Here is a 27,743-nt window from a genome sequence, read left to right on the forward strand (position 1 = left end):
GGTGTGCTGATCTGTGACCAGAGGCTCCCCCAGACCCCCAACGCGAACTGCCTCTTCCCTTCTCTTTCCTTGAGTGCTATATACAGTCATCATTTTCTGTGTGAACACTGTAGGGGAAAGTCTGGGAAGGCCTGATTAATAAATGATCTCTATGTCCCATCCAGTTTTAACGTGCTGTCGCTAGATCTCCAAAAAATCACCCTCATAATGCCCAGTGGCAACCAACTCATTCTACACAAATAAATGTAATAATAGAAATGACAGAAACATTCCTATCTTTCTACAAGCTGATCTTCTGAAAAGTGCACTAAAAGGATGTCAATATATTTTTTTAAGTTAAATACATTTTAAGGCAGGTCTTCCTAGCAAAATACGTTTCTGAGGCAGACAGGAACAAGGACCAAAGGTCATATATTTTATGACTGAAACTGTAGCTGTTAGCAGTGATGAGAATGGAGATGGCAATTAGGGATCACATGGACATGAATGAGGCACTGTCATAGAATCCTGAAAGTGCCAGCATGAAACATAATTTCCAATACGTGATATAAAAAAGGATGCAAAATGGTACCTAGAATTGTCATGTATATAAATGTTGAATCACTATGCTGTATACCTGAAACTAATGTAATGTAATACTGTGTGTCAACTACCCTTCAATAAAAAAATAATTATCTACAAAAAAAAAAAAGGATGCAAAAAAGTACATAAAATTAAAAGTTGTAATTTGCCTCTATGCTGTCTCCCATGGAATATAAAGACATGAAAACACAATCCTTTATTTTAAAACTATTGTGTGATTTCTTTAACAGTGGCATTGGTGTTATCACATATTTTACCTTAGCATCCCAGTGATTGCTAAAAGAATGTTCTCAAATTTACACATGGAGCAAGTTTTTCATTTAAAAATCAATTGTGAGGTACATAGGGTGCAATTATGCAATCCTTGCTACTTTTTGTAAGTCCTTAAATGGCCAAAACCAAAAGTTTGGAAGCTCAGTTGTGGATTACACCTTTTGAATTTTACAATGTTTAGATTTTGTTTCATGAAGTGCATAAGTGAACCCTGTGTGATTTCAGCTTGGTCAGTCAGTCACCTATCTTTTCAGAGCTCTTGCTTCCCTAAGAGAAATAAAAAGTCTCAAGTATGTTGTAGAGCAGTACCTCTCAAGCCTTAACAAACATAAAGTGATCCAGGGATCTCCTGAAAATGCAGATTCTGATCCAGTAGATCTAGGGTGGGACCTGAAATGCAGTATTTTTAACAAGCCTCCAGATGCGGACGCCGGTGGTCCAGGACCACACATGAAGAGCATAAGTAGACAGTAGTTTTCAAACTTCAGTGCAGGAGAATCACCTGGAGAGTTTGTTAAACCAGGGCCCCAACCTCGGGGTTTGTGATTTAGAAGGTCTGAGGCAGTTACAACATTCTGCATTTCTAACGATTTCCCAGGTGATGACGCTGCTCATCTGGGACCCATACTTAGAACCTCTGCTGTCAGGAAAGATTAGATTGTGAGGGAAAACCTGAGTTTTAGCCTCAGCTATTGCTAACTGGCCCTATGACCGTATCAGGTAGAAATGCAAGAACATTCACTTAAGAGTGGCATAAGCAAATAGTAGTTTGTTTTTCTTATCTGATAAATTCAGAGGTGGGCAGGCTAGGGCTGGGCACCTATTAGGAAGCCATCAAGGACACATGACCTTTGGACACATAACCTTTTTATCTTTGTGTTCCACTATCACTAATGTGCAGCTTTTGTGCTTATGGGCTCAAGATGGCTGCTGAATCAAGTTCCAAGCAGAGAAAGGAAGCAGAGCAAAGGAGGCGGGGGCATCCAGGTGCACTTGGCCATTTGAAAAAGTTTTCCCAGGAGCCTTGCTCCAGGACTTCTGCTTATATTCACTGGCTAGAACTGAGGCAACTGTAGACCAATCACTGGGAGGTGACTAGGGAGAAGGGACTGGACTTGCCAACCAATATTGTCCACCACAGTGACCCTGGACACAGACACAAATTAATACACTATCAAGACTAAGGAGGTTCCAAAATGTAAGCAAGCTCTCTGAGCCCCCGTCTCTTCATCCATAAAGCATATGGATGCACTGCTGGTATTTGGTGCAGGATAATTCATCATTGTGTGGGACTATCCTGTTCATAGCAGGACATTTAGCATCTGTGATCTCTAGGTCCCAAATGCCAGTATCACCCACCACTACCATTGCTATAAAACCAAATGGGCCTCTGCCGGTTTGCAGTGCCTCCTGATTGGGGTGGGGCTTGGGAGACTATCCTCTGGGATTGGAAACTACTGTACTAGATTGTTTCTGGTCCAGAATTATGTGGTTCTCTCTGGTCTCTTTAATAAAGGTCATTTTTTAAAGCCCTGACTACATAGCAGGAGCACGGGTCCCCACTCTCCACCTCATGGCATCTTTTATCTCCTGATTGCTACTTTTAAACAATTAATATTTTACCCTGCTGAAAAAGCCCTCTTCCTGCTCTGAGTCACATGTCATCCAACACCCCTACACTCTTCCACCGCTTGTTCTACTCCTCTAAGTATTTCCAAACCACCTGTTCACACTGGCAGATTTTCCTCTTCACTCCAAGCCCCTCCTTCATCCTAGGTGACTTTTACATCCATAGGGATAGTTCTGAATGGACTTCACTACTTCTCACCCATGCTGCGGACAGACCTCAGCACTTGCCATTCCACCAACCACTCCTTATCCTCAAATTTGACTGGTTCATTCTTGTACCACCACTTCCTGCACCTCCACTTTCTCATTCCCTTTGTCCCATTCCTTCTCTGTATTACCGATTCCATGCCAAGCTATCAGCCCCGTCCTAGCTTTACATTCTTCCCCACGCAGCCTAGATCCATTCCTCCTTTATTCTCCTAATCATCACCTCAGCCCCCTGGCAAGTCCCCAGCCCGGGCTGTAGCTCACTTGCTGCTGATTCCTGCATCCGGGCGACCGGGCGCTGCTGATACCAGCGCACCCACGCGGCCTGTTGCCATGACAACCCAGGGTCTGTAATGCCCCCACCCCTCTCTACCCGCTGGCTGGTAGTTTTACTTGTCTTGACAGCTCTCCTGTTCCCTACCTTTGTCACCTCCCCTCTCATTCTCACTCAGCAGATAACTTCACTCCTACTTGACAGTGAAAATAGAACCATCAGTCAGAAGCCCCCTCAACTTCCTGCCCCCGACTCCCACCCCACTAAAACACTTATTTTTATCTACACTCATCCTTTCTTCCCTTTATTATGGGAAAAGTTTCCTTCCTATGGTTAATCCCACCACCTGAGCCCTGCATCCTAAAATCTCAGCCTCCTCAGGGACCTTGACTCTCAAAGTCCCCTCTGTCCCTTTAGGAGTTCAGCAGGGAAGCCTTTCAACAAAGCAGCCTTCCCCAGACACTACATTCCCATCTCTCCTATACAAATCTCCCCTTCGCTCTTTTCCTTTGTAGTCGGAGATCTTAACCTTTTTTACACCATGGATGTCTTTAAGCAGCCTGGTGGATAGTGTTTTTGAATGCATACAATACACATAGAATTACCATGGAAACCAATTATATTGAAACACAGTTGTTCTGATATATCTTCACATTTTTTGATGTGATAATACAGGCAGTTCTTTATTTTTGTGTGTTCTTTATTAATGCATTAAACAACACAGCCTTGAAGTGGGCCTAATAACTCCTGTATTTTCAAGCTTGGTTAGTCAGCCACCTCTCTTTTCAGAGCTCTTGGTTCCCTAAGAGAAATAAAAGTCTCAATATTGGGGTGGGGGCAGGAGAGGCCAGATAATTGGGGAAGACTTTCTCAAGGAGGTGATGCCTGGCCTAAATCTTTATGATGATTATAAACAATATTTTGCAACACCAGCATCAACTGTAGTGTGATGTAAAAATAGCTGTGATGATTGCAGGTGACAAAGTCCCAGGTACTTCTAATACCACTGAAGTGATCCCTACAGTCATAACTGTAGGAAAGGCTAAGTTTTAGTTCAAGGGGAGTGAAAAATCAAGATGTAATTTTTTCCCACCTGGGTTCATGGATCCCCTGACTTCTGTTCATAGATCCCTTGGGGGAAATCTGTAGGCCCCAGATTAAAACCTCTATTTTACAGTCTATACTCACCACCCACCTCCTTAGCTTCCTTTCATGTCTCAATTTTATGATTCCTTAACTATTCATTAGTGTCAACTATATATAAGCATAAGTAACCTTTTATAATCTGAGGTTAACTCCCATGGCCCACAGTCACTATCCTCACCAAGGTCACCAATGGTCCCCCACATCTGAAGTTCCCTTTCCCATCTCCGTATCACTCCATCTCCCTGAAACGTCAGATGCCAAATCTTTTCCTCCTTGGAATTTTCTCCTTCTAGGCTTCTGCAGCATCCTTCTTTACAGCTGGGACTTCAGGTTCAAATGAAAAGAGAATCCACGTCAAATAGCTTAAACCATAAAGAAAAATATATTCTCTGTTTTAAGAGGTCAGATATGGGGTAGCCTAAGGGCTGATTAATTTGACGGCTCAGCAGGATCATCAGGGACTCCATGCCTTCCATCTTTCTCCTCTAAACCCCTCAACCTGATAGCTTATCATCAAGATGATCTCTACACAGTTAAAAGATGACCACAGCAGTTCCAGGTGCCATATTCAAACGTGACAACACAAGCTGAAGTATGGAGTGTGTCTCTTCCTATATGTCTATTTTTAAATGGGGAGGAGACCTTCCCCAGAAGCCTCTAGAAGCCTTTCCTCTCATCTCACTGACCTGAATTGCATCAAAGGCCCCTTCCTAAATCAGTCCCTGAAAGGAAACTGTGATAACCATAATTGGCTTGGGGTAATCAGGATTTACTGCTGAACCATTTGGAGGAAGGGTGGAATGCCGAACAAACTCAGGGCTCTGCCAAGAAACAAAAGGGTAGCACCAGACCTGACACACGTGAGTTTTTCTTCTGCTTTTGCTTGCTGACTTGTTTTTCTTTGCAATACAATCTTTCTTCCTACCCCCAAAATGTTGTATTCTGTCAGGTTCTATTCTACTCCTCTTCCAGTCTTGGATCAGCCCACACCATACTTTCTCCCTGAGTGACTCTATTCATGCCGATGGCTTAACTGCCACTTGGGTATAACTGGCTTTCCACCTAGACCTCACTTCATAGCTCTAGGTCTGTGTGTTCTCTGTTGCCTGCTGGACCCCTACCTCCATCCAGATATTCCTCAGGCCTCTCAAACTCAGCCTGTACATATATGCTCCTCCTGATTTCCCTGTGTCTCAGTAAACAGTCCTACTGTCACCCAACTTCCTAAGATTGAAATCTGTCTGCTCAGACTCTTTCCTCTCCTTTACCCCCATTACATGTTCAGGCACCTTCAGCTGTAGAGTCTCTAGAATCTGTCCCCTTCTCTCCATTCTTGGGCAGGGCCCTCCTCATTGCAGGCCCGGCTGGTAACCTTGCACCTTGCTCTGCTCAAGCATGCTTAGCTCACTGATGCCAGAGGCATCTTTCTAAAATGCAAATTTGATTCAGTCCCAGCCCGGTTCAGGATCCTTCAGTGGCTTCCAGGTCTGGTTGCTACCGACTTGTCCAGTTTCCTACTTGAAACTTGCCTTGTTCACTGAAAACTCAACATGCTATGTCCCACATTGGGCCTGTACACAGGCTGCTTTTTCCACATTATCAGCTCCCACAATACACACACACACACCTGTTTTTTCCTCTGCATGCACTCAAAAATACTTTTATTTTTGTTTTGTCATAAGGATGTGACCATGCATATTGTTCTGTAATTTATTTCTGTCACCTACCATGTGTTGGCCAACTTTCCATGCTGACAATAACTCTTCCTTATATTTCTTATGAATGGCTCTTTGTATTCCTGAATGGGAATATATTATTATTCCTTAATAGGGATATATGTAGTTTACTTATCCACACCCCTGTTGATGGACACATGGACATGAGGCTGTTTTTCAGCATTATTAACACTGCTGCAGCACACACCCCTGTGCATACAGCTTTGTGCACATATCCTAGCTTTTGTGTCTTCAGGGACTCAGGTGATTCCTGGAAGTAGAATTGCTGGGTCAAAGGCTATGTGCATTTTATGTATCAAAAGAAATGCCAATTTACCCTCCATAAGGTATTCGTTTATACCACCAACAACAGTCTGTAAAAATAGTGAAGAAGAGCATGCATTTTTCAGAGTCCTCATCAACACTAGGTATCATCAATCTTTAAATTTTTGCTCATTGAATTTTTTGTCTTAAATTTGTATTTTGCCAATTATTAGTGAGACTGAGTACCTTTTAATACTTTTTTATTCATGATAAACCATTCCCTTTACCTATTGTTTTTTTGTTTGTTTTCTTCTCATTGATTTGTGTCCCCTTTCATTTTCTCCACCTGGGTAATTCCTACCAGACAGTCAAGATTTAGGCCAGGCACCACCTCCTTCAAAAAGTCTTCCCCAATTCTCTGGCCTCTCCTGCCCCCACCCCAAGTTAAGTCCTCTCCTCTGCAGTCTGTGCTGACCTTGTCGCGTGTTTTTGTCCTCCGCAAGACCAGGAGCATTTAGATCTGTTACCTCTACTTCCCCAGTGCTTATTAGCATGCCCTGCATGGTACAGGTGCATAATAAAAGAATGGAAGAATGAACAAATGATCTGCAAAGAAGATTATCTTTAAGCTTATTTCCTTTTTCCTATTCCTCGAGAAAACAATATGGAACAAAATAACCTGTTTGGTTGTATTACGTAACCAAAATGTAAATTTTAAATAATTCGTTCCACATAAAGAGATCCTGGCCTTCATTGTTTTAATTTTTCCTTGGCTTCATTTTGAAAGTTAAACTGCCTGGGGTCATAGGATCCCAGGCTCAAGACCTGAAGCTGCTCTAAGTAGCTCTCTTCCTCCCAGTCCCTGGGACACACCCTCACTTCCCCACATCACACCACTGCCTCCTCACCTCTCCAACGTACTTGGGCTCCTGGCCTACAGCAGGCCAGGAAAGGAAAGGTCAGAAATGAGACGGCAGCCAAAATAGTGTTTTATACAACCTGGAATGTCAAATAAAGGCTTAGGACATTTAACAAACCTGTTAGTTTACAAATGCTACATTTATTATCAGAGGCAGCCCTAAGCCTCTGGCAAAGGAATCCCATCCCACTGCATTATCATCACCTGGATCAGAGAGCAGGGAGCCAAGCATACTGAACTCACCATTCTGTGATCAGGCCACGGGTAATGACCTTGAGTCCTTGGATCTGAAACCCACGAGAACTACCAGGAACATGGGCCTTTTGCTCATCCTTAAGAGAAGTTAGATCCGAAAGCAAATCTATAGGATCATGACAAATAATTAGGTTTAATTCTTTCTAATTAACTTAAAGCAACCACTCATTTTGCTTTTATGCTGAGTAAGATCTTTCATCTGTAGTAGCAGCCAAGCTATATCTCAGTTCCAGCTGCGTCCAGTGATAACCGTAACAGTGGCTAATGTATGCTGGATGTTTTCTGTGTCTGGCACGGTGCTAAGTGCTTCTGCATCATCTCATTTAACTGATATGGACGGGTCAATTCTCAGCAGGAATGGAAAGCATAATGCTAACTGGGAGGATTTATGTTCAGCTCTGCTACATACATAAGCATGTTTCCAACCCATTTCTACAGACCAAGAGGAGCCTCCAGCTTGTTCACAGATGGCTTAGAGGAAACTTACACTGCAATTTCTCCAACTCAGATAAATTCACACGTTCTAACCTGCATGCCTATAAACTTGGATTTGAAGGAAGTTTTCCCACTTCGAGGAGCCTAGAAGGAGGAGCAAGGCACTGTTATTAATCATAAGGAAAGGTTGAAATTAAACTCTCGAATTTCACCAGTGTTCGTTAACTGCTTACAGCTTATTATTTTAAAGGAAGTAAACAGCTGTTCCAGACTCACAGGATGGGGAGGCCTGGCAAGTTTAGCCCCATCACCGAAGCCTTTCTCTCCACCTGGGCAGACTCAGAGAGGGGCCTGGCAAAGCCTCGGAAGACAGCCAATTCTTAAGAAGTGGTTCTATAAGGAGGGAACTGGGAACTAGCAGAGGAGTTCCGAACCTACCTCAAACTTCATAGAGCACAGCCACATCCTCCCTACACGGGCAAGGCTGCCCAGTCCTGGGGGAAGAAGGCGGGGGTGGGGTGGGGGGGTGGAGGTGTGTGTGTGTGTGGCGGTGGCTGGGTGCTGGAGCTCTTCACTGCCAGGCTGGAGGAAGCAGTTGGGAGGCCAGCGTGGGGGAACAGGAGGGAAACTGAGCCGGGCCTGGGGAAGGGTGTGGAGCAAACCAGAGCCTTCTAAAAAAGCGCAGGATTCCTGGCAGCTGTGGCTGGAAGGCCTTCTAGTTCTCTTAAAAAGAGGGAGAGAGAGAGAAAAGAAAACAAAAAGTTTGCCTGAGCATGACTCTTCGCCAGTGCCTCTGCAGTGGCTCTCAGAGAAAGCCTGCCAGACAGGGACAGACAAACAGCCCAATGGAGCAGAGGAGCTGCCAGACGCCAGCCCACATCTGAGCAGGGGCTTGGAATGTTCCGGGGCTGGGAGACTGCTCCCACTCTTCAAAAATTGGTTCAGAGACAATTGGCCATCCATATGGAAAAGATAAAGTAGATCTCTATCTCACAGCAGGCCTCCAAATAAGTTCCATATGAACTGAAGACCTACAGGGTGTTTCGTATGGGGCAGATTGTGCTCAGAGACTCGGACTGTCTTTGTCAATAATTCATTTTACACAGATTCAGTGTGAGAATTATAATACTAATATTTCATAAGCCAATAGCATACAGGATGTCTCTTAATAAGTCAATAACATACTCCAAACTAATGACAGATTAATTACACTATTGTTCCAGGCAAAGGAGAAATGAAAGAAATAAAGCCCATATTTAGCTGAGGTGTACCTTTCTAGGAGTTGGTTCCAGGTAGAGTCAGTCCTTCCACCTAAAAGCTGGGTATCAGCTGCCAGCTTAGGTCCCTTGCTGCTGGGGCATGTAGCTAGCAGGGGGTGGCACAGGGGCTGGTAGGCAAGGTGGGCTGCTCCAGAGTTATTAGTCCAGGGACCATTCATTACACAGTTGGCACCACTGCCTAGGAGGCGCAGCCTTGCCAAGGCAGGAACCGATGTCCCTTCTCTTTCTGAGCCTGCTGGGTGGTTTAACACCACTGTTGACCAAGAGTAGCTTGGTCACAGCAGGAGCAAGTGTCTCAAGCTCTTTGGGGAGCTATTTAGATCAGCAAAGAGTAGCTTTGCCCAGTCTGAACACTCCCCAGCTGCTGGTCAAACCCCTTGATTTTTAAAGTGTAAAAATCCATCACATGATGGACACCACTGCTGTCATTATGGTGTCAGTGACATACTGGTCCTTGCCACTCAAGGTAAGAGAGTTCAGTAACGAAGTCCTAATATCCAACTTGAAAACAATTTCATCAAAACGTGTCCAAACCACAAACACCTTTGCCCAAAACAAGCTTTCAAAACATGGGTTTAAAATCATAACAAGTCAGTACACAACAGAAGGAGCAAGCAAAACTGATGGGGTTTTGGAAGAAAACATAGAAGGACAGCTTTGTGATACTGGGAGAGGGGAAGGTTTCTTTAACAAGGTATGAAACATGCAAAACAGAAAGGAAATACCAACATTGCTAAATCACAAGAATCCAATGTAGGGGCATCTAATGTAACGTAGATGAAAAAATCAGATTACAAAAGAATATCACACTCTGATACCATTTATATAAAATTTCAAAACAAAAAATAGATAGTAAAAATATACAATTATGCTTGTATATTTAAAATTTTTTGTAATTTAAAATAAAATAGAAATCACAATGAGTGATCACACTACACTCATTAAGATGGGTATTATATTCAAGGAAAAAAACCCAGAAAGTAACAATTGTTGGCAAGGATGAGGAGAAATTGGAACCCTTGTGCATTGCTGGTGGGAATGTGAAATGGTGCAGCTGCTGTGGGAAATGTTATGCCAATTTCTCAAAAAATTAAACCTAAATTACTATAAAAAGGAACAAAGTTCTGATTCGTGTTACAACATGGAGTAACCCTGAGGACATTATGCTGAGTGAAATAAACCAGACACAAAAGGACAAATATTGTATGATTCCACTTATATGAGATACCTAAAATAGTCAAAATCATGGAAACAGAGAGTAGAACGGTATTGGGGGGGTGGGCGGATGGAGAGTTATTGTTTAATGGGTACAGAGTTTCAGTTTGGGAAGATGACAAAGTTTTGGAAATGAATGGTAATAACGGCTGCAGAACAATGTGAATGCACTTTATGCCACAATCCTACACTTTAAAATGATCAAAATGGTATATCACATGTTAGGTATGTTTAATTTAAAAACAGGAATTTAAAAGAAGAAATTGGGCTTCAATCCAGCAGTCTGTCTAGTAGAGCCGGCAGAGCTGTTCACCTCTCTACAGACAGCCGCCCTCCCCCTCCCCTCCTCCCCTCCCTCCCCTCCCTCCCCTCCTCCCCTCCCTCCCCTCCTCCCCTCCTCCCCCTCCTCTTCCCCCTCCCCTCCTCCCCTCCCCTCCTCCCCTCCCCTCTTCCTCCTCCCCTCCTCCCCCTCTTCCTCCCTCCCCTCCTCCCCCTCCCCCTCCTCTTCCTCCCTCCTCCCCTCCCCTCCTCCCCCTCCCCTCCTCCCCTCCTCCCCCTCCTCTTCCCCCTCCCCTCCTCCCCCCTCCTCTTCCCCCTCCCCTCCTCCCCCCTCCTCTTCCCCCTCCCCTCCTCCCCCCTCCTCTTCCCCCTCCCCTCCTCCCCTCCCCTCTTCCTCCCTCCCCTCCTCCCCCTCTTCCTCCCTCCCCTCCTCCCCCCTCCTCACTCCCTTCCCCCTCCTCCCCCCTCCTCCCCCCTCCCCCTCCTCTTCCTCCTCCTCCCCTCTTCCCCCTCCCCTCCCTCCCCTCCCTCCCCTCCCTCCCCTCCCTCCCCTCTTCCTCCCTCCCCTCCCTCCCCCTCTTCCTCCCTCCCCTCCTCCCCCTCTTCCTCCCTCCCCTCCTCCCCCCTCCTCTTCCCCCTCCCCTCCTCCCCCCTCCTCTTCCTCCCTCCCCTCCTCCCCTCTTCCTCCCTCCCCTCCTCCCCCCCTCCTCACTCCCTTCCCCCTCCTCCCCCCCTCCTCCCCCCTCCCCCTCCTCTTCCTCCCTCCTCCCCTCTTCCCCCTCCCCTCCCTCCCCTCCCTCCCTCCCTCCCCTCCCTCCCCTCTTCCTCCCTCCCCTCCTCCCCCTCTTCCTCCCTCCCCTCCTCCCCCTCTTCCTCCCTCCCCTCCTCTTCCTCCCTCCTCCCTCCCTCCCCCTCCTCTTCCTCCCTCCCCTCCTCCCTCTCTTCCTCCCTCCCCTCCTCCCCCTCTTCCTCCCTCCCCTCCTCTTCCTCCCTCCTCCCTCCCCTCCTCCCCCTCTTCCTCCCTCCGCTCCTCCCCCCTCCCCTCCCTCCCCTCTTCCTCCCTCCCCTCCTCCCCCTCTTCCTCCCTCCCCTCCTCTTCCTCCCTCCTCCCTCCCCTCCTCCCCCTCTTCCTCCCTCCCCTCCTCTTCCTCCCTCCTCCCTCCCCTCCTCCCCCTCTTCCTGCCCTCCCATCCTCTTCCTCCCTCCTCCCTCCCCTCCTCCCCCTCTTCCTCCCTCCCCTCCTCCCCCTCTTCCTCCCTCCCCTCCTCTTCCTCCCTCCTCCCTCCCCTCCTCCCCCTCTTCCTCCCTCCGCTCCTCCCCCCTCCCCTCCTCCCCCTCTTCCTCCCTCCCCTCCTCCCCCTCTTCCTCCCTCCCCTCCTCTTCCTCCCTCCTCCCTCCCCTCCTCCCCCTCTCCTCCCTCCCCTCCTCTCCTCCCTCCTCCCTCCCCTCCTCCCCCTCTTCCTCCTCCCCTCCTCTTCCTCCCTCCTCCCTCCCCTCCTCCCCCTCTTCCTCCCTCCCCTCCTCCCCCTCCTCTTCTCCCTCCCCTCCTCCCCCCTCCTCCCCTCTTCCTCCCTCCTCCCTCCCCTCCCCTCCTCCCTCTCCTCTTCCTCCCTCCTCCCCTCCTCTTTCTCCCCCCTCCCCCCCTCCCCCTCTTCCTCCCTCCCCTCCTCCCCCTCCTCTTCCCTCCCTCTCCCCTCCTCCCCTCCTCCCACCTCCCCTCCCTCCCCTCCCCTCCTCCCCCTTCTCCCCTCCTTTTCCTCCCCCTCCTCCCCCTCTTCCTCCCTCCCCTCCCTCCCCTCCCCTCCTCCCCCTCCTCCCCCTCCTCTTCCTCCCCTCCCCTCCTCCCCCTCCTCTTCCTCCCCCCTCCCCCTCCTCCCCCTCTTCCTCCTCCCTCCCTCCCCTCCCCTCCTCCCCCTCCTCCCCCTTCCTCTTCCTCCCTCCTCCCCACCTCCCTCCTCCCACCTCCCCTCCCTCCCCTCCCTCCCCTCCCCCTCCTCTTCCTCCCTCCCTCCTCCCCCTCCCTTCCCCCTCCCTCCCTTCCCCCTCCTCCACCTCCCTCCCTCCCCTCCCTCCCCTCCCCCCTCCTCTTCCTCCCTCCCTCCTCCCCCTCCCTTCCCCCTCCCTCCCTTCCCCCTCCTCCCACCTCCCCTCCCTCCCCTCCCTCCCCTCCCCCCTCCTCTTCCTCCCTCCCTCCTCCCCCTCCCTTCCCCCTCCCTCCCTTCCCCCTCCTCCCACCTCCCCTCCCCCACACCGGGTCGCTACCCTGCAGCCCCGGCCTTTCACCGCGCAGACGCAGAGCTGGGGTGGGCGGGCCGGAGAGGGCTTGGCCTCACTCTGCGCCTGTGCTGAATCCCAGCTGGAGCTGCGGTGCGGGAAGTGATGCCCAGGTTGGGCTCTCAGGCCCCGCGGTACGCGGGTAGGCCCGCAATGCACACGCGCAGGCCGAGCACCCGCGTCAATAAATGAGCGGAGAGCACGCTCCGCACGTCCTGCGCGCCCAGCTGCCAGCATTCGTCTCTGCCGCCACTCCGCGCCCGCGTCTGAAGAGCGATGCCCCGGGAGATCATCACCCTGCAGCTGGGCCAGTGCGGCAACCAGAGTGAGCGAGCGAGCGCCGGGCTCCTCCAGTCTCCGGTTCTGCCCTTTCGGGTCTCACCCAAGTTATTGGCACCCCCCCCTTTCCTTTCCATGCACCACCACCCCTGCCCTATTGCGCATGATGGATGAGCCCCAGACGGAGAGCCGCGCTTGGGTCCATCCTCTGAGTGTGACAGCCGCTGAGCCTAAACCTGGGCTTCTGAGGCCTTATGACTCTAGCAAACCCAGGTATCTCTCCCCATCCCCCAGTTGGGTTCGAGTTCTGGAAACAACTATGCGCCGAGCACGGTATCAGCCCCGAGGGCATCGTGGAGGAGTTCGCCACTGAGGGCACTGACCGCAAGGACGTCTTTTTCTACCAGGTGCCCCCAGCGCCTTGGACAGGACTGGCAGTGACCCAAGGGGCCTAAAGGGAAGGGCAGTGGCTTGGTACTGGGAAACCTGCTGGGCAGAGGAGCCAGGGCGAATGGCTTGAGGGAGGGCAGGCAGGAGCCAAAGTTGGGAGGATGGAGGCCTGGGCAGACCTGAGCTGATTACTACCCCCACTCCTCACTCACTCCCCTCCCCCCTGTCCCCTCAACAGGCAGACGATGAGCACTACATCCCCAGGGCGGTGCTGCTGGACCTGGAGCCCCGGGTGATCCACTCCATTCTCAACTCCCCCTATGCCAAGCTGTATAACCCAGAGAACATCTACCTGTCAGAGCACGGAGGAGGAGCTGGCAACAACTGGGCCAGCGGATTCTCCCAGGTATGCAGCCAGCCATCCCTGAGACCCTGGGTGTTCCCCCCTCAGAGCAAGGCGGGCTCAAGCAGCCTGGGGATTGACCAAATCTGATTGACTGTAAGCGAGGAAGGATACCCTAACAGGAGAGACAGCCAGGAAAAGGTTTTTGCAAACTGTGCAAATCATTTGCAAAGTAACTTTTCTGAATTGAGGGCAATAGGCTGAGGCTCTGCTTGAGGGTGGCAGCAGTGTTCTTTGCGCTGAAGAGAGGGTCTCCAGAACCTTCATCCTGACTCCCCCATGTCTCTAACAGGGTGAGAAAATCCATGAAGACATTTTTGACATCATAGACCGAGAAGCAGATGGCAGTGATAGCCTAGAGGTGAGGTTCTGCCCTACTGAAGAAAAACAAAGACTGAAGAGTGCTGGGGAGAGGTCAGGACATAGCCTGAATAAGTCGTGTGATAGGGGCAATTCAATTGCGAAGTGATTTATTGTGCATCAGATGTGAGATACCCAGGTAAATACAGTGCTTGTCCTCAAAGAGATCCTAATCTGGTTGGCATCAGTTCCTGAGGCATGAGTCTTCCTCCCAAGGAGCCTCAGCCTGGATGGACACCACAAAGAAGCCTTGAGACATGAGTACATGGGAATAGGGAATGAGACAAGCCTGAAGCCTCTCCCTCAGACCCCTGGAGACTGCCTCTCCATCCCTCCTCATGCAGGGCTTCGTGCTGTGTCATTCTATCGCTGGGGGGACAGGTTCTGGCCTGGGCTCCTACCTTCTGGAACGACTGAATGACAGGTAAGCCTGTGTTAGGGGAGAAGGCGTTAGCCCTGGTGATCTTTCCTTTTTGTCCTTTTTTCCTCTTGGACTGGAAGGCCTGCCGCTACTCCTTTGAGTCATAGGTAGAAAGAGAGCCTGGGTACCCAGGGAACATCCTGGAAGCAATAGCTTCTGGGGGGCACAGGCTGGGGGATAGAGGGGAGGGGTGAGGAGAGGAGGGGACCTATAGGGTTTGATGCTTTAGGCTGATCCTTTTTGGCTCCTGGGGTCTGAGAACCAGTTCTGCCCTTGGGTCTTTTTACAAGAGCTTGATGGCACGTGGAAGGAATGGCCCCTGTTGTCCCTACAGAAGACAGAGATGGGCTCTGATGGGAGACCTTCCAATTCATTGTGCCACTTACCCCTTTCCCTCTTTCTCACCCCCAGGTATCCCAAGAAGCTAGTGCAAACATACTCAGTGTTTCCCAACCAAGATGAGATGAGCGATGTGGTGGTGCAGCCCTACAACTCACTGCTCACGCTCAAGAGGCTGACCCAGAATGCAGACTGTGTGGTGAGAACAAGAGGAGGGAGTGGAGGCCTTTGGTCTGCCTCCCTAAACCAGTGATACACACACACCCTGCCCTTCCCAAGCCCCTGCCCAGAAAATGGAGGACCAACAAAGCCATAGATGGTGGCCCAAATTATGAAATAAGGATGGGACCCCAAGTTGTTTGCAGTCCCTTTAGGCAGCAAGACTCTCAACAAAGGGACTATCCCTTATGTGTCCTCACTTAGCCTTTTTAATGCATACTCATGCTTCACTTCTCAGCTCAGAGGTCACTTTCTTAGCTAAACCTTGCCTGATGACTCAGTCAAGGTCAAATTCCTTTGTGCATATTTTAGTCTCTAAAGCTCTGACTATACTTTTTTGTTGTTTTATATATAATGTTGGTCTTCCTCCACTAGACTGTAGACCTGGTGAGGGGAAGACTGTCAGTTTTGCTCTCCATAGTATGTCCAGAGCCTGACAGTGTGTGGCACAGGAGGACAATCATATACTGGTTGATTGCACTAGATGGTAGAAAAGTGTCTGCTCATGCCCCAGAGGCAGTACTTTCCTTTTAAATCAACACATCTACTTCCTGATTTTGGAATTCAGATGGGGGCTGAGCTAATGACTTATTTTTCGAACCCCTTTCTCTTCAAAAAGGTGCTGTGACCCTCTTCTGTCCCTCCAGGTGGTGCTGGACAACACGGCCCTGAACCGGATTGCCACAGACCGTCTGCACATCCAGAACCCGTCCTTCTCCCAGATCAACCAGCTGGTGAGCCCCACTCCTGGACTCCCTTGGACTGGAACCCCTCCTTGCCAGAGTGCCGCCTGGGGAAGGGAGCCCCCCACCCCGAGGCAAGGCCATGACATGGCACCCGTCCCCAGGTGTCCACCATCATGTCCGCCAGCACCACCACGCTGCGCTACCCCGGCTACATGAACAACGACCTCATTGGCCTCATCGCCTCGCTCATTCCCACACCACGGCTCCACTTCCTCATGACCGGCTACACCCCCCTCACCACAGACCAGTCGGTAAGAGCGGCCCTCCGTGTCCCAGGCCCTGCCCAGGCCTTTGTCTTCTCCTGCCTCCCCGGAACCTGCCCTTTGTGACCCCTGGAGGCTCCATGCTCAGGGACTGGCACAGATCATACGGCTTCCTGTTGACTTGCTCTCCTCTGCCCTCTGCCTCTGGCTCCCCCCAGGACCTGGGCTACACGGGGTCTGCTTGGGCTCCCACACAGGGGTGCGAGTTTGCTGAGCTAAGGAGGGCTAAGAGCCCTGGTCCCACAGCAGAGGCTCAGTGTAGAGCTGAATCTAAAGTCACTTCCCAAAGAGACTGTACTACCCTGAGGCCGATGCGGGCCATGTGTTGCCTACTCCTCTCTGGACCATGTCCTGAGTGTGGGCTGCTGTCCCCTCAGGTGGCCAGCGTGAGGAAAACCACGGTCCTGGACGTCATGAGGCGGCTGCTGCAGCCCAAGAACGTGATGGTGTCCACAGGCCGGGATCGCCAGACCAACCACTGCTACATCGCCATCCTCAACATCATCCAGGGGGAGGTGGACCCCACCCAGGTAGGTGAGGCCCCTTGGTTCCACCCCCACAACCCACAGGGGTAGAGGAGAGGCTACCACCCCCACTCGTGTGCCCACCCCAGGTCCACAAGAGCCTGCAGAGGATCCGGGAACGGAAGTTGGCCAACTTCATCCCCTGGGGCCCAGCCAGCATCCAGGTGGCGCTGTCGAGGAAGTCTCCCTACCTGCCCTCAGCCCACCGGGTCAGTGGGCTCATGATGGCCAATCATACCAGCATCTCCTCGGTGAGGCTAGACCATGAGTACCATGGTCATCTTTGGCCATTCAGTCCCACTAGCCACCTTCATCATTCTACCCCCTTCTGTCCTAATCCCCATCTTTCACTGGTTCCCATTCTGGAGATTTCTCTCTTTTAGCTTTTTGAAAGTTCCTGCCAGCAGTATGACAAGTTGCGGAAGCGGGAGGCCTTTCTGGAGCAGTTCCGCAAGGAGGACATTTTCAAGGAGAACTTTGATGAGCTGGACAGGTCCAGGGAGGTTGTGCAGGAGCTCATTGATGAGTACCATGCAGCCACGCGGCCGGACTACATCTCCTGGGGCACCCAGGAGCAGTGACTTCCTCCCCACCACTTCCCCTGGGAAGTAAGCACAGCTCCCATCATGTCTGGGCCCTCTGACCAAAATTGCCCTTTCCAACCTTTCTAGGTTCATCTCCAGCCCAGGAGCTGTCCCTACTTCTTCTCTTTCCTGCCCCTTGAAATGCTTATTTAGCTCTAATAACGTAATAAAGCTTGGTTGTGAATATAGGCAGGGCTTGGTCTGTGAATAGGGGAACGATGAAGGGCTGACTGTGTTCCTCCCCAGTTCCCAGGCATTACTGGCAGGGTAGGCTTTACCTGCTCTAGCTTCTTACAGCTTAGTTCAGGTCTTAGCATACCCACTGTTACCACTGGCATCTCTTACCTAGAACTAGGCTGTTTATTGGAGTCAATTCTATTCTCAAGACTAGAGAGGGTTGCTGAGGTCTGCTGTCTCCTCAGTAATGAAGCTCCTGCCCCAGGAAGGGAGGACCAGTACTGCCCCAAACTCCTCCATTCATGGCAGAGGCTGCTGGGGCTACTGAAGGGGGGCCTGCAGCATTCTGAGCAGGTCAGGAGAGCCAGGCCTCTGAATTCCCAGTGTCCAAGGTCATTCATTAGATGCTCAGGAACACAAACCAATTCAACCCAACCTGATAAAGCAGGAACCAAACACAGGAGTAGGGCTGAGCCCATCCTGAAAAGTTCTTTATCTGAGCCAGAGAAGTTCTTGGGTCTGGACCTGTCCCAAGCTTCTCTCCATTCTAGTCCCAAAGCAGGTACACCAAAGATGGATCCAGTCAGAGCCCAGAAGCTGAACACCAGGGTAGGAACTGGATATTGCCAGTCCTGATGATTCACTGCCTTCTGGCCTCAGGGAGGCCACCCCTATGCCACTCAGCAGGGAAGAGAGGGTGAGTAATTGCCAGCTTCCAAAGCTGCCCTCTTGTTACCCCACCCACCACCTTAAGACAGCTACTGGCCAAGAGGAGGTTAAATCCAGAAGGTCAAAGAGGGTGGAGCCCTGTGGTGTCCAGGGTGCCCTCAGTACTGGTAAAAGCCCAGAGTGTGGGTGTCCCTGGGGTGGAGCTCTGAGCTATGGGGCTCCAATTTGTCCCACTGACAGACAACATTCCCACAGGAGGGGTTTGTGTAAATAAAGATTTTTTTTTTTTTTTTGCTTCTCTACTACAAATAAATTAAGAAACAAACTAGAAAATTGTCTGCACCTACTGCAGCCTTTGGGTATGGGGTGTGCCCTGTCCCCGCAGGGCCAAAAGGGTCCATGGTTCTCTTAAATCTCAGAGCAATCCAGGTCCAGGCAGGAAGGAGGTCATGACCTCTTGGCGGGCTCAGTCCTGCAGCTGCCCCAAGCAGCCAGACTGTCCCTGGGGCTCTTCCAGGCCCGGGTGCTGGCTGGGAGGGGAGGTGTCTGGCAGATCTTGGCATGGAGGAGGGCTGCTGTGGGGCCTCTCAGGGGAGGGGTTGGCCAAGTAGGCATTCACCAGTTGCATGATCTCTTCCACCTAAGAGAGGGTAGAGGTCAGAGGGCAGTAGAGACCACTGGGTTCTCTGTTATCCTTTACCCAGGCTCCTTACCAAGGCCTTAAATCAGCTGTCTGCCCCCTGCAGCCTTCCCTTCCTTCTCTTCACGCTCTCCCTTACCTATGTGCCAGTCACACTTGCTTCTTTCTGATCCTCTAATATGCTGTTTATTTTCACCCCAGGGCCTTTGCACTTGCAAGTCCTGCTACCTGAGGCTGTTCTCCCAGATCTTCCTATGGCTGGCTTAAATGGCACCTTCTTTGAGTGTCCTTCCCTGACCATCCTAATGCTGTGGCCCCTCTAGTCACTTCCTGTCACACTACCCTTTCATTTATACCACTGACCAGTAGTATCTTAAATAGTCTTTGATTCCTTGTTAGTGTCTGACTCCCTTGTAAGCTCCTTGGAGCTTGTCTTTGATCATTGCTGGATCCCAGCACCTAGAGCTGTACCCTGCCCATGCTCGGTGTTTAATAAATGTTTCTTGTTTCACTTCCTTCTTCCTTCCACATCCTTCCCACTCACCTGGGGGCTCTGCAGGAGGAGCTGGCTCTCTCCTACCCTCAGTGCCAGGGTATGGGGGCCCATTAGCTGGCAGGCGGCCACATGACCATAGCTGACACTGTGGATGGGCTCTGTCTCACCCGGTCGGGAGAGGGACATGGCCTTGGCTCCCAGGCCCAGGCAGAGCTTCTGTGGAGTGCCCCCACCAGGCTCCTGCAGACACACAGGCAGAGTCAGGATGGAAGAAGCAGAGGCTGCAGCATTACTTTGGGTTGGGGAAGATGGCTGTGAGCAGGGTTTCCCGGTTCCCCCTGTGATCCACTGTGGAGGTGTGGAGGGGGCTGAGGCTCCAGGGAGGTGAGCGCCCAAGGACCTGTGACACCTGGGGTCTGAGATGGGCAGCTGTGCTAGGTGTAGGGATGAAGTGACCCACAGTGCTGGTCAGTGACTCTGGGGCAAAGGTGTGGGGCTTGGGCCACCAGAGTCCCTTCTCCCTTTTCCCCCTCACCGTGCTCAGCTCCAGAACGTCATACCGAGCAGCGCCGAACCCTGGACACTGCGCCGCCAGAGCCAGGTAGGCAGCCATGGCCTCAGCTCGGCCCATGCCGCGTAGCCGCTTCCAGCCGCCCAGTACAGCAGCCGCCGTGCCGGCGCCACCTCCTCCCTCGCGAGGCACGCTTCCCGCCGTTCGGCCGGCCCCGCTGCGCCGGGCCCGCTCCACGCGCCTCTTGGCTAGGCCCGGGCTCCAGATTGCCCCGGCCAGCAGGGCGGCGGAGCGGGGAGGCCTGGGGAGCGACCGAGGAGGGCCTTCACGCGGCGGGGACGGGGACGGCAGCAGGCGGTCTAGGCGCGGCAGCGGCGCCCGCGGGGAGAAGTCCCGGTGCAGGCTCTGCAGGCGCAGCGCCGCCAGGGCGCGCAGCGTGTCGTCGGGCGGGGGCGGCCGGCCGCGCAGCAGCAAAGCGTGAGCCTGCGGGGAGGCACCGGACATCAGCGCAGGGAGCGGAGGCTGTCCCGTAGCGAAGACACCTCGGGGTGTGGAATCTGGGGTCTGGGTTCGAGAAAACCTTCCGCGGGGTCGCCATAGCGATTAAATGAGCTGGCCCAGAAACGGAGGGGTTCAGGTTCGGGGTCTTTTGGGAAGCCTTAATGCTGGAGATCCTCACTTGCTCAAAGAGGAAAGGCAGTTCATGACCGTCTGGGGACAGCCCCTCAGGGTGCAGAGGTCCGTGAAGACGCAGACAGAGTCTCCAACCGGAGTCCGGCGAGTCCTCCAGCCCGACTTCTTCCGCCGCCAAACTGCAGAAGAGAGAAGACCCTGATGCCGGGCGGAAGCAGGGCTCCCCGAGGCTCCTGCCTCTGGGGAAAGGGGCGGACCGAGGGGCGGGGTCAGAACTTGGGGCGGGGCCCGGGCTGGAGGCTGCGCTTGGGAGAGCCAGGCATCCAGACTGCAAACCGCTCGCAGGCAGGAGTCCATCTAAGAACCAGCAAAATAACTGTGCAGGACAAGTGGCAAGCGCTCGGTAAGCGTTTGCTTAGGGGTTGACCGAAGCTAAGAGGCAGATGGACTAATGGAGAGCAGGACTGGGGCTGGACATTTACTTCTCAAACCTGGTGAGCACGTCAGCCACGAGAGTGCCCCCAGCCAGGGCTCGCTCCTGGGCCCCTCGCTGCTCATACAGCGCGAATGAGTTTCGGCTGCGCACCAAGCCCAGCCGCCCCACCAGCTCTCGAGCAACCTGGCAGGGAGAGAGCGTGCGGGGAAGGTCAGACCGCACAGGGTTCTTGCCAGTACTTCTGAAGGGGCTGATCCAACTGGAGGGGTCTTCAAGGTCTCTTAGTCCCGTCACACACACCCCTTACCCAAATGAATCTCAGATTCGGGGCAGACCTCGGGCCCAGGAACTAGGAAAACTGGGCACGGGAAGCTGGGTGGAAGGGTTGAGGTTTCAAGGGTTTTCTCTGGCCTTACTTCCCCTGCCGTGGTGTGGGAGTCTATGGCCACAGGGCAGGCACCAGCCCCCGGACAGTGTACGGTGCACAACAGCTCCTGCCGTCGGCTCAGCGCGGAAATCTCTGCCAGAGATGGCACCAGCTCTCGGCCGCGAGTTCGGACCAGCGCTTTCCGGATGAAGCGTGCGTATTCTGCCAGCTCTGAGTCCGGGAGCGCCTGCTCGGTCCTGGGTTAGGGAGAACCCGAGGATCAGTGCTCAGAGGGCTTTCCTTCTCCCCACTCCCTCCCTCCTTCTTTTATTATTATTATTATTATTATTTTTCATCTCGTCGATTCCCTCCCCACCAATTCTAAGTTCCTTGAAGGCAGCTACTGGCTCTTCTGAATGTACACCTGGTGCTCTGTATAGAGTTGAATTACTTTCTCAGGTCTCTGGCATCTCTCTCCTAAGCGGCCCCTCCTAGTTCCAAAGTCTCCAGGGTCTTTCTTCAGGTTGAAATCCAAAATCCAGCCACATTCTGCTTTCCAATCTAAAAGCCCTGGAGCTGGACTGCACCAGCCCCGAGGAAAAGCAGCCTTTTCATAATTCCTCTGCCCAAAGGAGGCATCTTACTGTAATTCCAAATGGGATATGGTCTCTTAATTCCCACAAGGAAACTACATTTTAGCAGCAGCCCTGACCTTGGGCAAGTCCATTCCCTTCTCTGGGTCTAAATTCTCTATCTGCCAAACCCTTTGGAAAGGCCTGTCCTTCTCTCCCAACCCTGTAGTTTCCTTGCCTTGGCTTTACTCCACCTCCTCCCCTCTCACCTCTCCAGATGCCCCAGGAGGTGCCCCCTTACGGCTACCCCAGGCCGGAAGGTGCAGCTCATGCAGGTGAGGAGCTGCCAGTACCGCAGAGCCGCGGGGTCTTGGGTAGCCGGGGGCCCGGGGGGACCCGCGGGGCCTGAGGTCTGCTTAGCCAGCTGCAGGAAGAGTTCGTCGCGCAGCGCGGGCAGGTCCCGGCAGGTCTGGAGCACACCCTGCATCAGGGGCCCGGGGCGCCGCGCCCCCTCCAGCGCCTGCAGCGCCAGGAACAGCCTCACCGCCTCCTCGCGCAAGGGTGCATAGCCTGGACCTGTGGGAGGGTGGGGGCGGAGGGACGGTTTGGAGAGGGGACACAGAGCTGGGTCCTGAGAGGAAGGCACGAACCGAGGGAAGGTCAGAGGGAGTATAAGGGGACGGGGGTGGTGAGGAGGGGAGAGTACGAACGACAGGAAGAGTGAAGGGAAAGCAGTGGTCCCCACAGAGCTACATTCTCAACCCCCGACTCCCAGCGCTCTCTCCCTCCGGATCAGCTAAGATTGCACTTTGAGCTAAGGCAGAGAGAGAGCCTCAAGGACAGAACTGCAAACCCCAGATTCTGTAATTGGGTACGGAGAGCCATCACCACGGGCCAGAAAACAGGCTGACTGGGAGTCAGAAAACCAGGCTTCTTCTCCCAGCAACCCTTAATGCTCTAGCTTTAGGACCTGGGCCAGTCACTATTCTCTTTTGGGGAGAAGTATAGCTGGATGAGGCCGGCACATTCTCCCAAAGTGGTGGCTTTTCCAAAAGGTAGTTTGACGTGGTCTTAATAGTACAATAGAAAATAGAAGAGAGAATATAAAAACTCATGAAGGAACATCGGTTATTAGAATGAGACCCAGAGAGAAGATGGTCAAAAGGGTACTTTTTTTGGTGCTGGCTTCTCCCCTCCACCCGGGGTATCAGTCTGGTCAGCTTCCAGTGTCAGCTAAGGAGCTGGGTAGGCCCCCTGAGGACTCCTAGATCTCTGACAGGAGAGGCATTCAGATTCCCCATCCAAGGTACTTGGGCCATGGCACACTCACCTGGGGCGCTGACTCCGTAGGGCAGGGGCAGGAGTGGGGCATACAAGGCCCCACTGGTGTGCCTCAGAATCGGGTTCCGGCGGTAAATAAGGGCTACGGCCTCCGGGTCCCCACAACTCTCCTAGAGGCCAGGGTTAGGGTGACAGTGATGGAAAAGAGGGCTCTCCGTGAACCCAGAAGTCTTCTGTGTCCACCACCCTCCTCTTTCTCACGAAGTCCCCTCTCTCGCACCTGAATGTCCCTGAGCAGCAGCTGGGTGGGGGTCTCCAGCGGCGCCTTGGAGGCTATCACTTCGCGCAGCACCACGCCCCAGCGCTCCGCCTCGGCCTGACGCGGGGAGCAAAGCCGGACGCTGTGCTTCCGGCCAGACACGGTCACTGACCACAGACCTGGGGGAAAGAGAGGCCACGGAGGGCAATCAGGACCCGCTAGGGCCTCTGCTCAGGGAGGTAGAAGACTCCCTACGAGGTCTCACCGGTTTCCTTAGGCCTGCGCTCCGGGCCAGTCACCGAACACAGGCTGGTGAGCACGAGGCTCCCGAGGCGCCGCGCCCCCTTCCCGCTGCTGCTGAACTGGTCCAGGGAGTCCCGGGTGAGCACGAACCAGGCCCGGCGCGGGGGCAGCCAGGGCCGCGCCCCTCCTCCTCGGGGCTCGCGGTACAACCAACCTGGGGGGAGGAGAGGGAGGAAAAGGGGACCAGCATTAGTCATTCTCCCCTGGAGGGCTGGGATTGGGGACCTTCAGAGTGCATAAAGTGGATCCCCACCTTTCACGACAACGTCCGGGTCGTCCTCCGGCGGCCCCTTCTCTGGGATGAGGCTCCGCGTCTCCTCCCAGCTCTGCAGCCTGGGCCAGAGGAGAAAAGGGTTGGGCAAGGCTGCTGATCCTGCACCCCGCCTCCAGGGGGCTCCTCAGTAGGGGCTCCCCAGACCGCGAGGGGTGCTTGTTCTGGGGCTGGGCACCCCTCCCCCAGGCTGTGGGAACCACTGGGCCACTCTGACCTCGGACCAGAAATAGCCTGGACCCCCCCTTCCTCCCCGCGCCCCCAGCCGGACCGCCCCCCGGGACCCCGGCCAAACCACAGCGTCCGGCAGAAGGCCTCTCCCTTATTGCACAACCGAGGTTGGGAAGACGGCGAAGATGGGAGGGGGGGTCCCGGGAACCGGCTGGGGTCTCCAGACCATGGGACGCAGGGGCGGAGCTCACCTGTCTAAGACCTGTCCGCTCCTCACAGGCTGAGTCAGTGTCACATCCAAGGCGCCCTGGAGAAACAGGCAGGGCAGCCCTCAGAATCAGAGCCTTCATCGCGGGATGCCAGTGGCTCCTGTTCCCAGGACAGCTCTGCTCAGGGGATTGAGGAGTCAGGATCGTGACTGTGACCGAGCAGGCTGAAGACGCCGGGCTCGCCCCTTCCGCCAGTCTATACCGAAGAGCCCAGGCTCCCGCCATGTCTCAGTTATCCTTTGAAGATGCAATTAGAGGTGGTGGGGAAAGTGGAAAGATCACTGCGCAGGGATTTAGGAGACCCGCGTTCTAATATCATCTCAACCACTAACTCTGACCACTAACTTGCTGTGGAACTTTGTTTTGGTAGACCCTTGAGTCCTTGGGCCTTAGCTGTCCTATCTTTGAAAAGGGAGGTGTGGATGAAGTCCCCTTTGGTTCTGGAAGGCTGTAAGTCATCCCCTCCTCATTTTCCTTCCTTGGGTGGAGGGCTGGCAAGCGATTGGGCACAGAGGTGAAGGAAGGGGAGAGATCTGTTTCAGTATTGGGCTTTCTCTAAGAGCTTCTTATGCCCTCCCACAGACACCCCTGAGACTCAGTGGTAAGCAGAGACCCTGCCCCTTTGCTGGGGCTCAGGAAGGGTAGGCCAGGTTGAGGAATGGCAAACAACCCCTAGTCTGGGATTTTTTTCCCCTTCCCCATCATCCCCCATGTCCTGCAACTTCAACTGTAGACTTGGGTCTGAAAGAGACGGAAACCCATCCAGCAGCCAGGTCAGGCAGGAACTGTGCCCTCCCGTTGAGCCCAGACTGCTAAAGCCATGAGGGTGGGTGGGGGAGGAGGGCCAGGACACCTGTCCCCAGGCTCTGGGGAGAGGGGTGGAGGTGGAGCATGAGGGAGGCAATGGTGTGGTTCACAGAGCTGACCCTGTTCCAGGCTGGAAGCACGGGGACGCCTAGGTTCTGTGCCTTCCAGGGCGCGATCCACCTATTTTTTGGAGGATCTGAGAGGGGTTCTCAGTCACACCACCAGGTGCTGACCACTCTCTCAGACCAATTCCCCTAATCGCAGTGCCCTGCCTCCCTCCCTCCCTCCCTCCCTTCCACCCTCTATATTTATCCGCCCTCCGCCTCCGCCAGGTGCTGGCGCCGGCCCTGCAGCGCAGCCCGCCCCACCCGGGCACAGAGCCACCGGGCCTGCTGGGGACCCCTGAGCAGGGGATGGGAACCTGACCCAGGCCACAGCAAATGGGAGTCTGGTTGCCGGTGTGCAGAGACATCGGAGAGGGGACGTCAGGGGTTGGAGTTCTCCCACACCAAGCGAGTCAGTTTCCCCATGGGAAGATTCGGCAAAACTGGGTAGCCGAGTGGTCCTCACCATCCCTTCAGGGATTCCCCGAGAGCCTCACCACGGAGGGCCGAAAGTTCCGTCCTGAGAGGCAGGTTAATGACGAGGAGTCTTGGAAGAGTTGTAGCCCCCAGCTCCCTCTCTGTGGGGTCCCCGCCACGGACCCCAATCTGAGGATGCCTTCTCCCCCGCGCCCAGGTCGCCGCGGCGGGAGCTCCAGCATCTGGCCCCAGAGCTCCTCGCTCACGAACTGGGAGCGGAGCGGACCCAGGAGTCCGAGCTGCCCAGCCGGCCTCGCCACATTCCTCGGCGCTGGCGGAGGCGGAAGGAGACGGGATGGGACGCGGGCCCGGGGAAGAAGGGAGAGGCAGGGCCAGGTCGGGCCACGCGTGACGCCTCCCCTGCCTCAGGGCCCCCAGCAGGTGGACAGCGCCCATGGTGCGGCGCAAGGCCCACCGGCACATCCCGAGTAGGGCAGTTTCTCGAGTTCCCGGGGGCTTCTGGCTCCCAAAACCTCTCCCACGTCCCCAGTCCGCCAAGAGAACGGCGTTTGGCTGGAGTCTGGAGCAGGATCAGGCATGACGGCCAGTTGTAGTGAAGATTGAGACAAGGCTCCAAACCCCCCGGGACTTACCCTCCTCCCGCCGCCCGCTGGACTCGGGGTCCGTAGCTCAAAGGTCTCCTCGTCCTCGTCCTCGTCCCCGTCCCCGCTAAACTCGCCGTCCCCGTAGTCCCGGTGCAGAAGAGTAAAGCCTCGACGGCAGCAGAGCAGCCACCACAATCCCCCGGGGAGAGGCATCCGGGCGAGTAGCCGGGGGATGGGGGCGCGGGCAGCAGGGGCCGAGCTGCAGGGGGTCGGGGAAACTGGCGGGGCTCAGACGCAAGCGAGTGGAAGAGGAGACGGGAGGAGGGGAAGAGAGAGGTGGACAGGGAGGAGGCAGTGTCTAGCTTTGGGGTGCAAGGGGTCGTTAGCTAGAGCCTGCGGGGGACTCAGTGTCTGGGCTCCCGGAGGGGGAGGGGGGAAAGCGTCCAGGGCCCGGGTGGCGGGGGTAGGGGGGAAAGCAGGGAGCAATGTCCTGAGCTGGAAAGTAGTGTCCGTTGTAGTGTCCAGCCCTGTGGGGGGCAGTGTCCGGTGCAGTGTCCGAGGTGGGCAGTTGTCCAAGCTCCAGGGACGGTGGTGTCCGGTAGGGCGTCCGGTGGCCGGGGCCCGGGCCGCGCGCGCTGCGCTCCCTGCAGCCCCGGGACTGGCGCGCTAGGGGCGCGAGCACAGCGCCGGGACCCCGCCTCCCCAACCTTCTCCCCTCGGGGGGGGGGCCCCCCTTCTCTCTTCTTTCTCTCCTCCCTTCTTTACAGGGCAGGGTCGTTTTCGTCACAGCCTTCTCTGCCCAATCCCTGTGCCTGGCGCCGTGGACGGCCACCAATCAGGCTACTGAAACCGCGGCGGTTTGCATCATGTGTCCCTGGCTTGGTGACAGCGGTGAGGGGCAGGGGTGTAGGGAGGGAGGAGGCGGCGCGATGTTAGCCACACCCCTGCCTCTGAGGTAGGACGCGGAGTGCTAGTGACATCACGGAAGCCCGCCTTCATGCCCTACTATTAACTATTGGCTTACCAACCAACATATTCAAAACCCTCTTGAGAAGGAGCTTTGGAGAACGAAGGGCAGAGGGCAAAGCGGAAGGCCCCGACCGCTGCCCTCTTAATTCCTCTGTCTTCTTAGGGTCTCTGCGCCAGGCACAGCTCTAGAGGTGGCCCTCCTCCCCTGGATGCTTCCAACTGAGTCACCTCCTTTTCGAGGTGAAGAAGCTCAGGCCAAGACTCCGGGGAAAGTGCAAACCTAGGAGGGGAAAAAATCTAATTTAGAGCGCACAGCCCACTGAACTACGGTGGGGAGAGTGACTTGGGATTCTAGGGAATTCTGTAGTCTTCAAATAAGTGGGGCCTCTCAAGAAGAGCCTGCGGTTCTGTGTGGGAAAGGGTTAACCGAGGCGCTAAGCGGACGGGGCGGGGCCACCGATGGGGCGGGGCCCAGGCTACCGCGGGCGCGCGCGTGCGTTGCTGACTCAGC

General features: G+C 54.0%; 3 protein-coding genes across 7 annotated transcripts; 2 read left to right on the forward strand and 1 right to left on the reverse strand.

The window, feature by feature from the left end:
* Positions 1–10,638: 10,638 nt before the first annotated feature.
* Positions 10,639–11,432, forward strand: LOC130683583 (uncharacterized; the record flags this gene model as incomplete). The annotated part of the gene is given in 3 exon segments (XM_057501504.1): positions 10,639–10,974; positions 10,976–11,047; positions 11,049–11,432. Coding segments are annotated over 3 exon segments (792 nt in total), but the record flags the coding sequence as incomplete, so codon positions are not given.
* Positions 11,433–12,795: 1,363 nt separating this feature from the next.
* On the forward strand, positions 12,796–17,463 carry LOC118911228 (tubulin gamma-2 chain). Of its 2 annotated transcripts, none has more exons than XM_057501503.1 (11): positions 12,796–13,072; positions 13,321–13,433; positions 13,655–13,822; positions 14,112–14,180; positions 14,497–14,603; positions 15,012–15,138; positions 15,806–15,892; positions 16,006–16,155; positions 16,545–16,697; positions 16,781–16,942; positions 17,075–17,463. In XM_057501503.1, exons 1-11 carry the CDS (start codon positions 13,024–13,026, stop codon positions 17,270–17,272), a joined length of 1,383 nt encoding a protein of 460 aa, XP_057357486.1. In that variant the 5' UTR covers positions 12,796–13,023; the 3' UTR covers positions 17,273–17,463. The 2 variants fall into 2 exon arrangements, with proteins under 2 accessions (XP_057357486.1, XP_057357485.1); XM_057501502.1 differs by having other exon boundaries at positions 12,798–13,072; positions 14,524–14,603.
* A 453-nt stretch (positions 17,464–17,916) lies between these two features.
* Positions 17,917–27,401, reverse strand: PLEKHH3 (pleckstrin homology, MyTH4 and FERM domain containing H3). 4 transcript variants are annotated; one of them, XM_036882992.2, is made up of 14 exons: positions 26,312–26,451; positions 25,739–25,989; positions 24,313–24,368; positions 23,873–23,952; positions 23,582–23,773; positions 23,338–23,495; positions 23,107–23,227; positions 22,046–22,352; positions 21,254–21,461; positions 20,884–21,020; positions 20,448–20,580; positions 19,793–20,251; positions 19,306–19,497; positions 17,917–18,761 (listed from the first exon to the last, which is right to left on the reverse strand). In XM_036882992.2, the coding sequence occupies exons 2-14, from the start codon at positions 25,898–25,900 to the stop codon at positions 18,588–18,590; spliced, it is 2,379 nt and encodes a 792-aa protein (XP_036738887.2). In that variant the 5' UTR covers positions 25,901–25,989; positions 26,312–26,451; the 3' UTR covers positions 17,917–18,587. The 4 variants fall into 4 exon arrangements, 3 of the variants coding, with proteins under 3 accessions (XP_036738887.2, XP_036738888.2, XP_036738885.2); XM_036882993.2 differs by lacking the exon at positions 25,739–25,989 and having other exon boundaries at positions 20,893–21,020; positions 26,312–27,401; XM_036882990.2 differs by lacking the exon at positions 25,739–25,989 and having other exon boundaries at positions 26,312–27,401.
* Between the last annotated feature and the right edge of the window lie 342 nt (positions 27,402–27,743).

This window comes from Manis pentadactyla, chromosome 4, assembly GCF_030020395.1.
Source record: "Manis pentadactyla isolate mManPen7 chromosome 4, mManPen7.hap1, whole genome shotgun sequence".
Lineage (NCBI taxonomy): Eukaryota > Metazoa > Chordata > Mammalia > Pholidota > Manidae > Manis > Manis pentadactyla.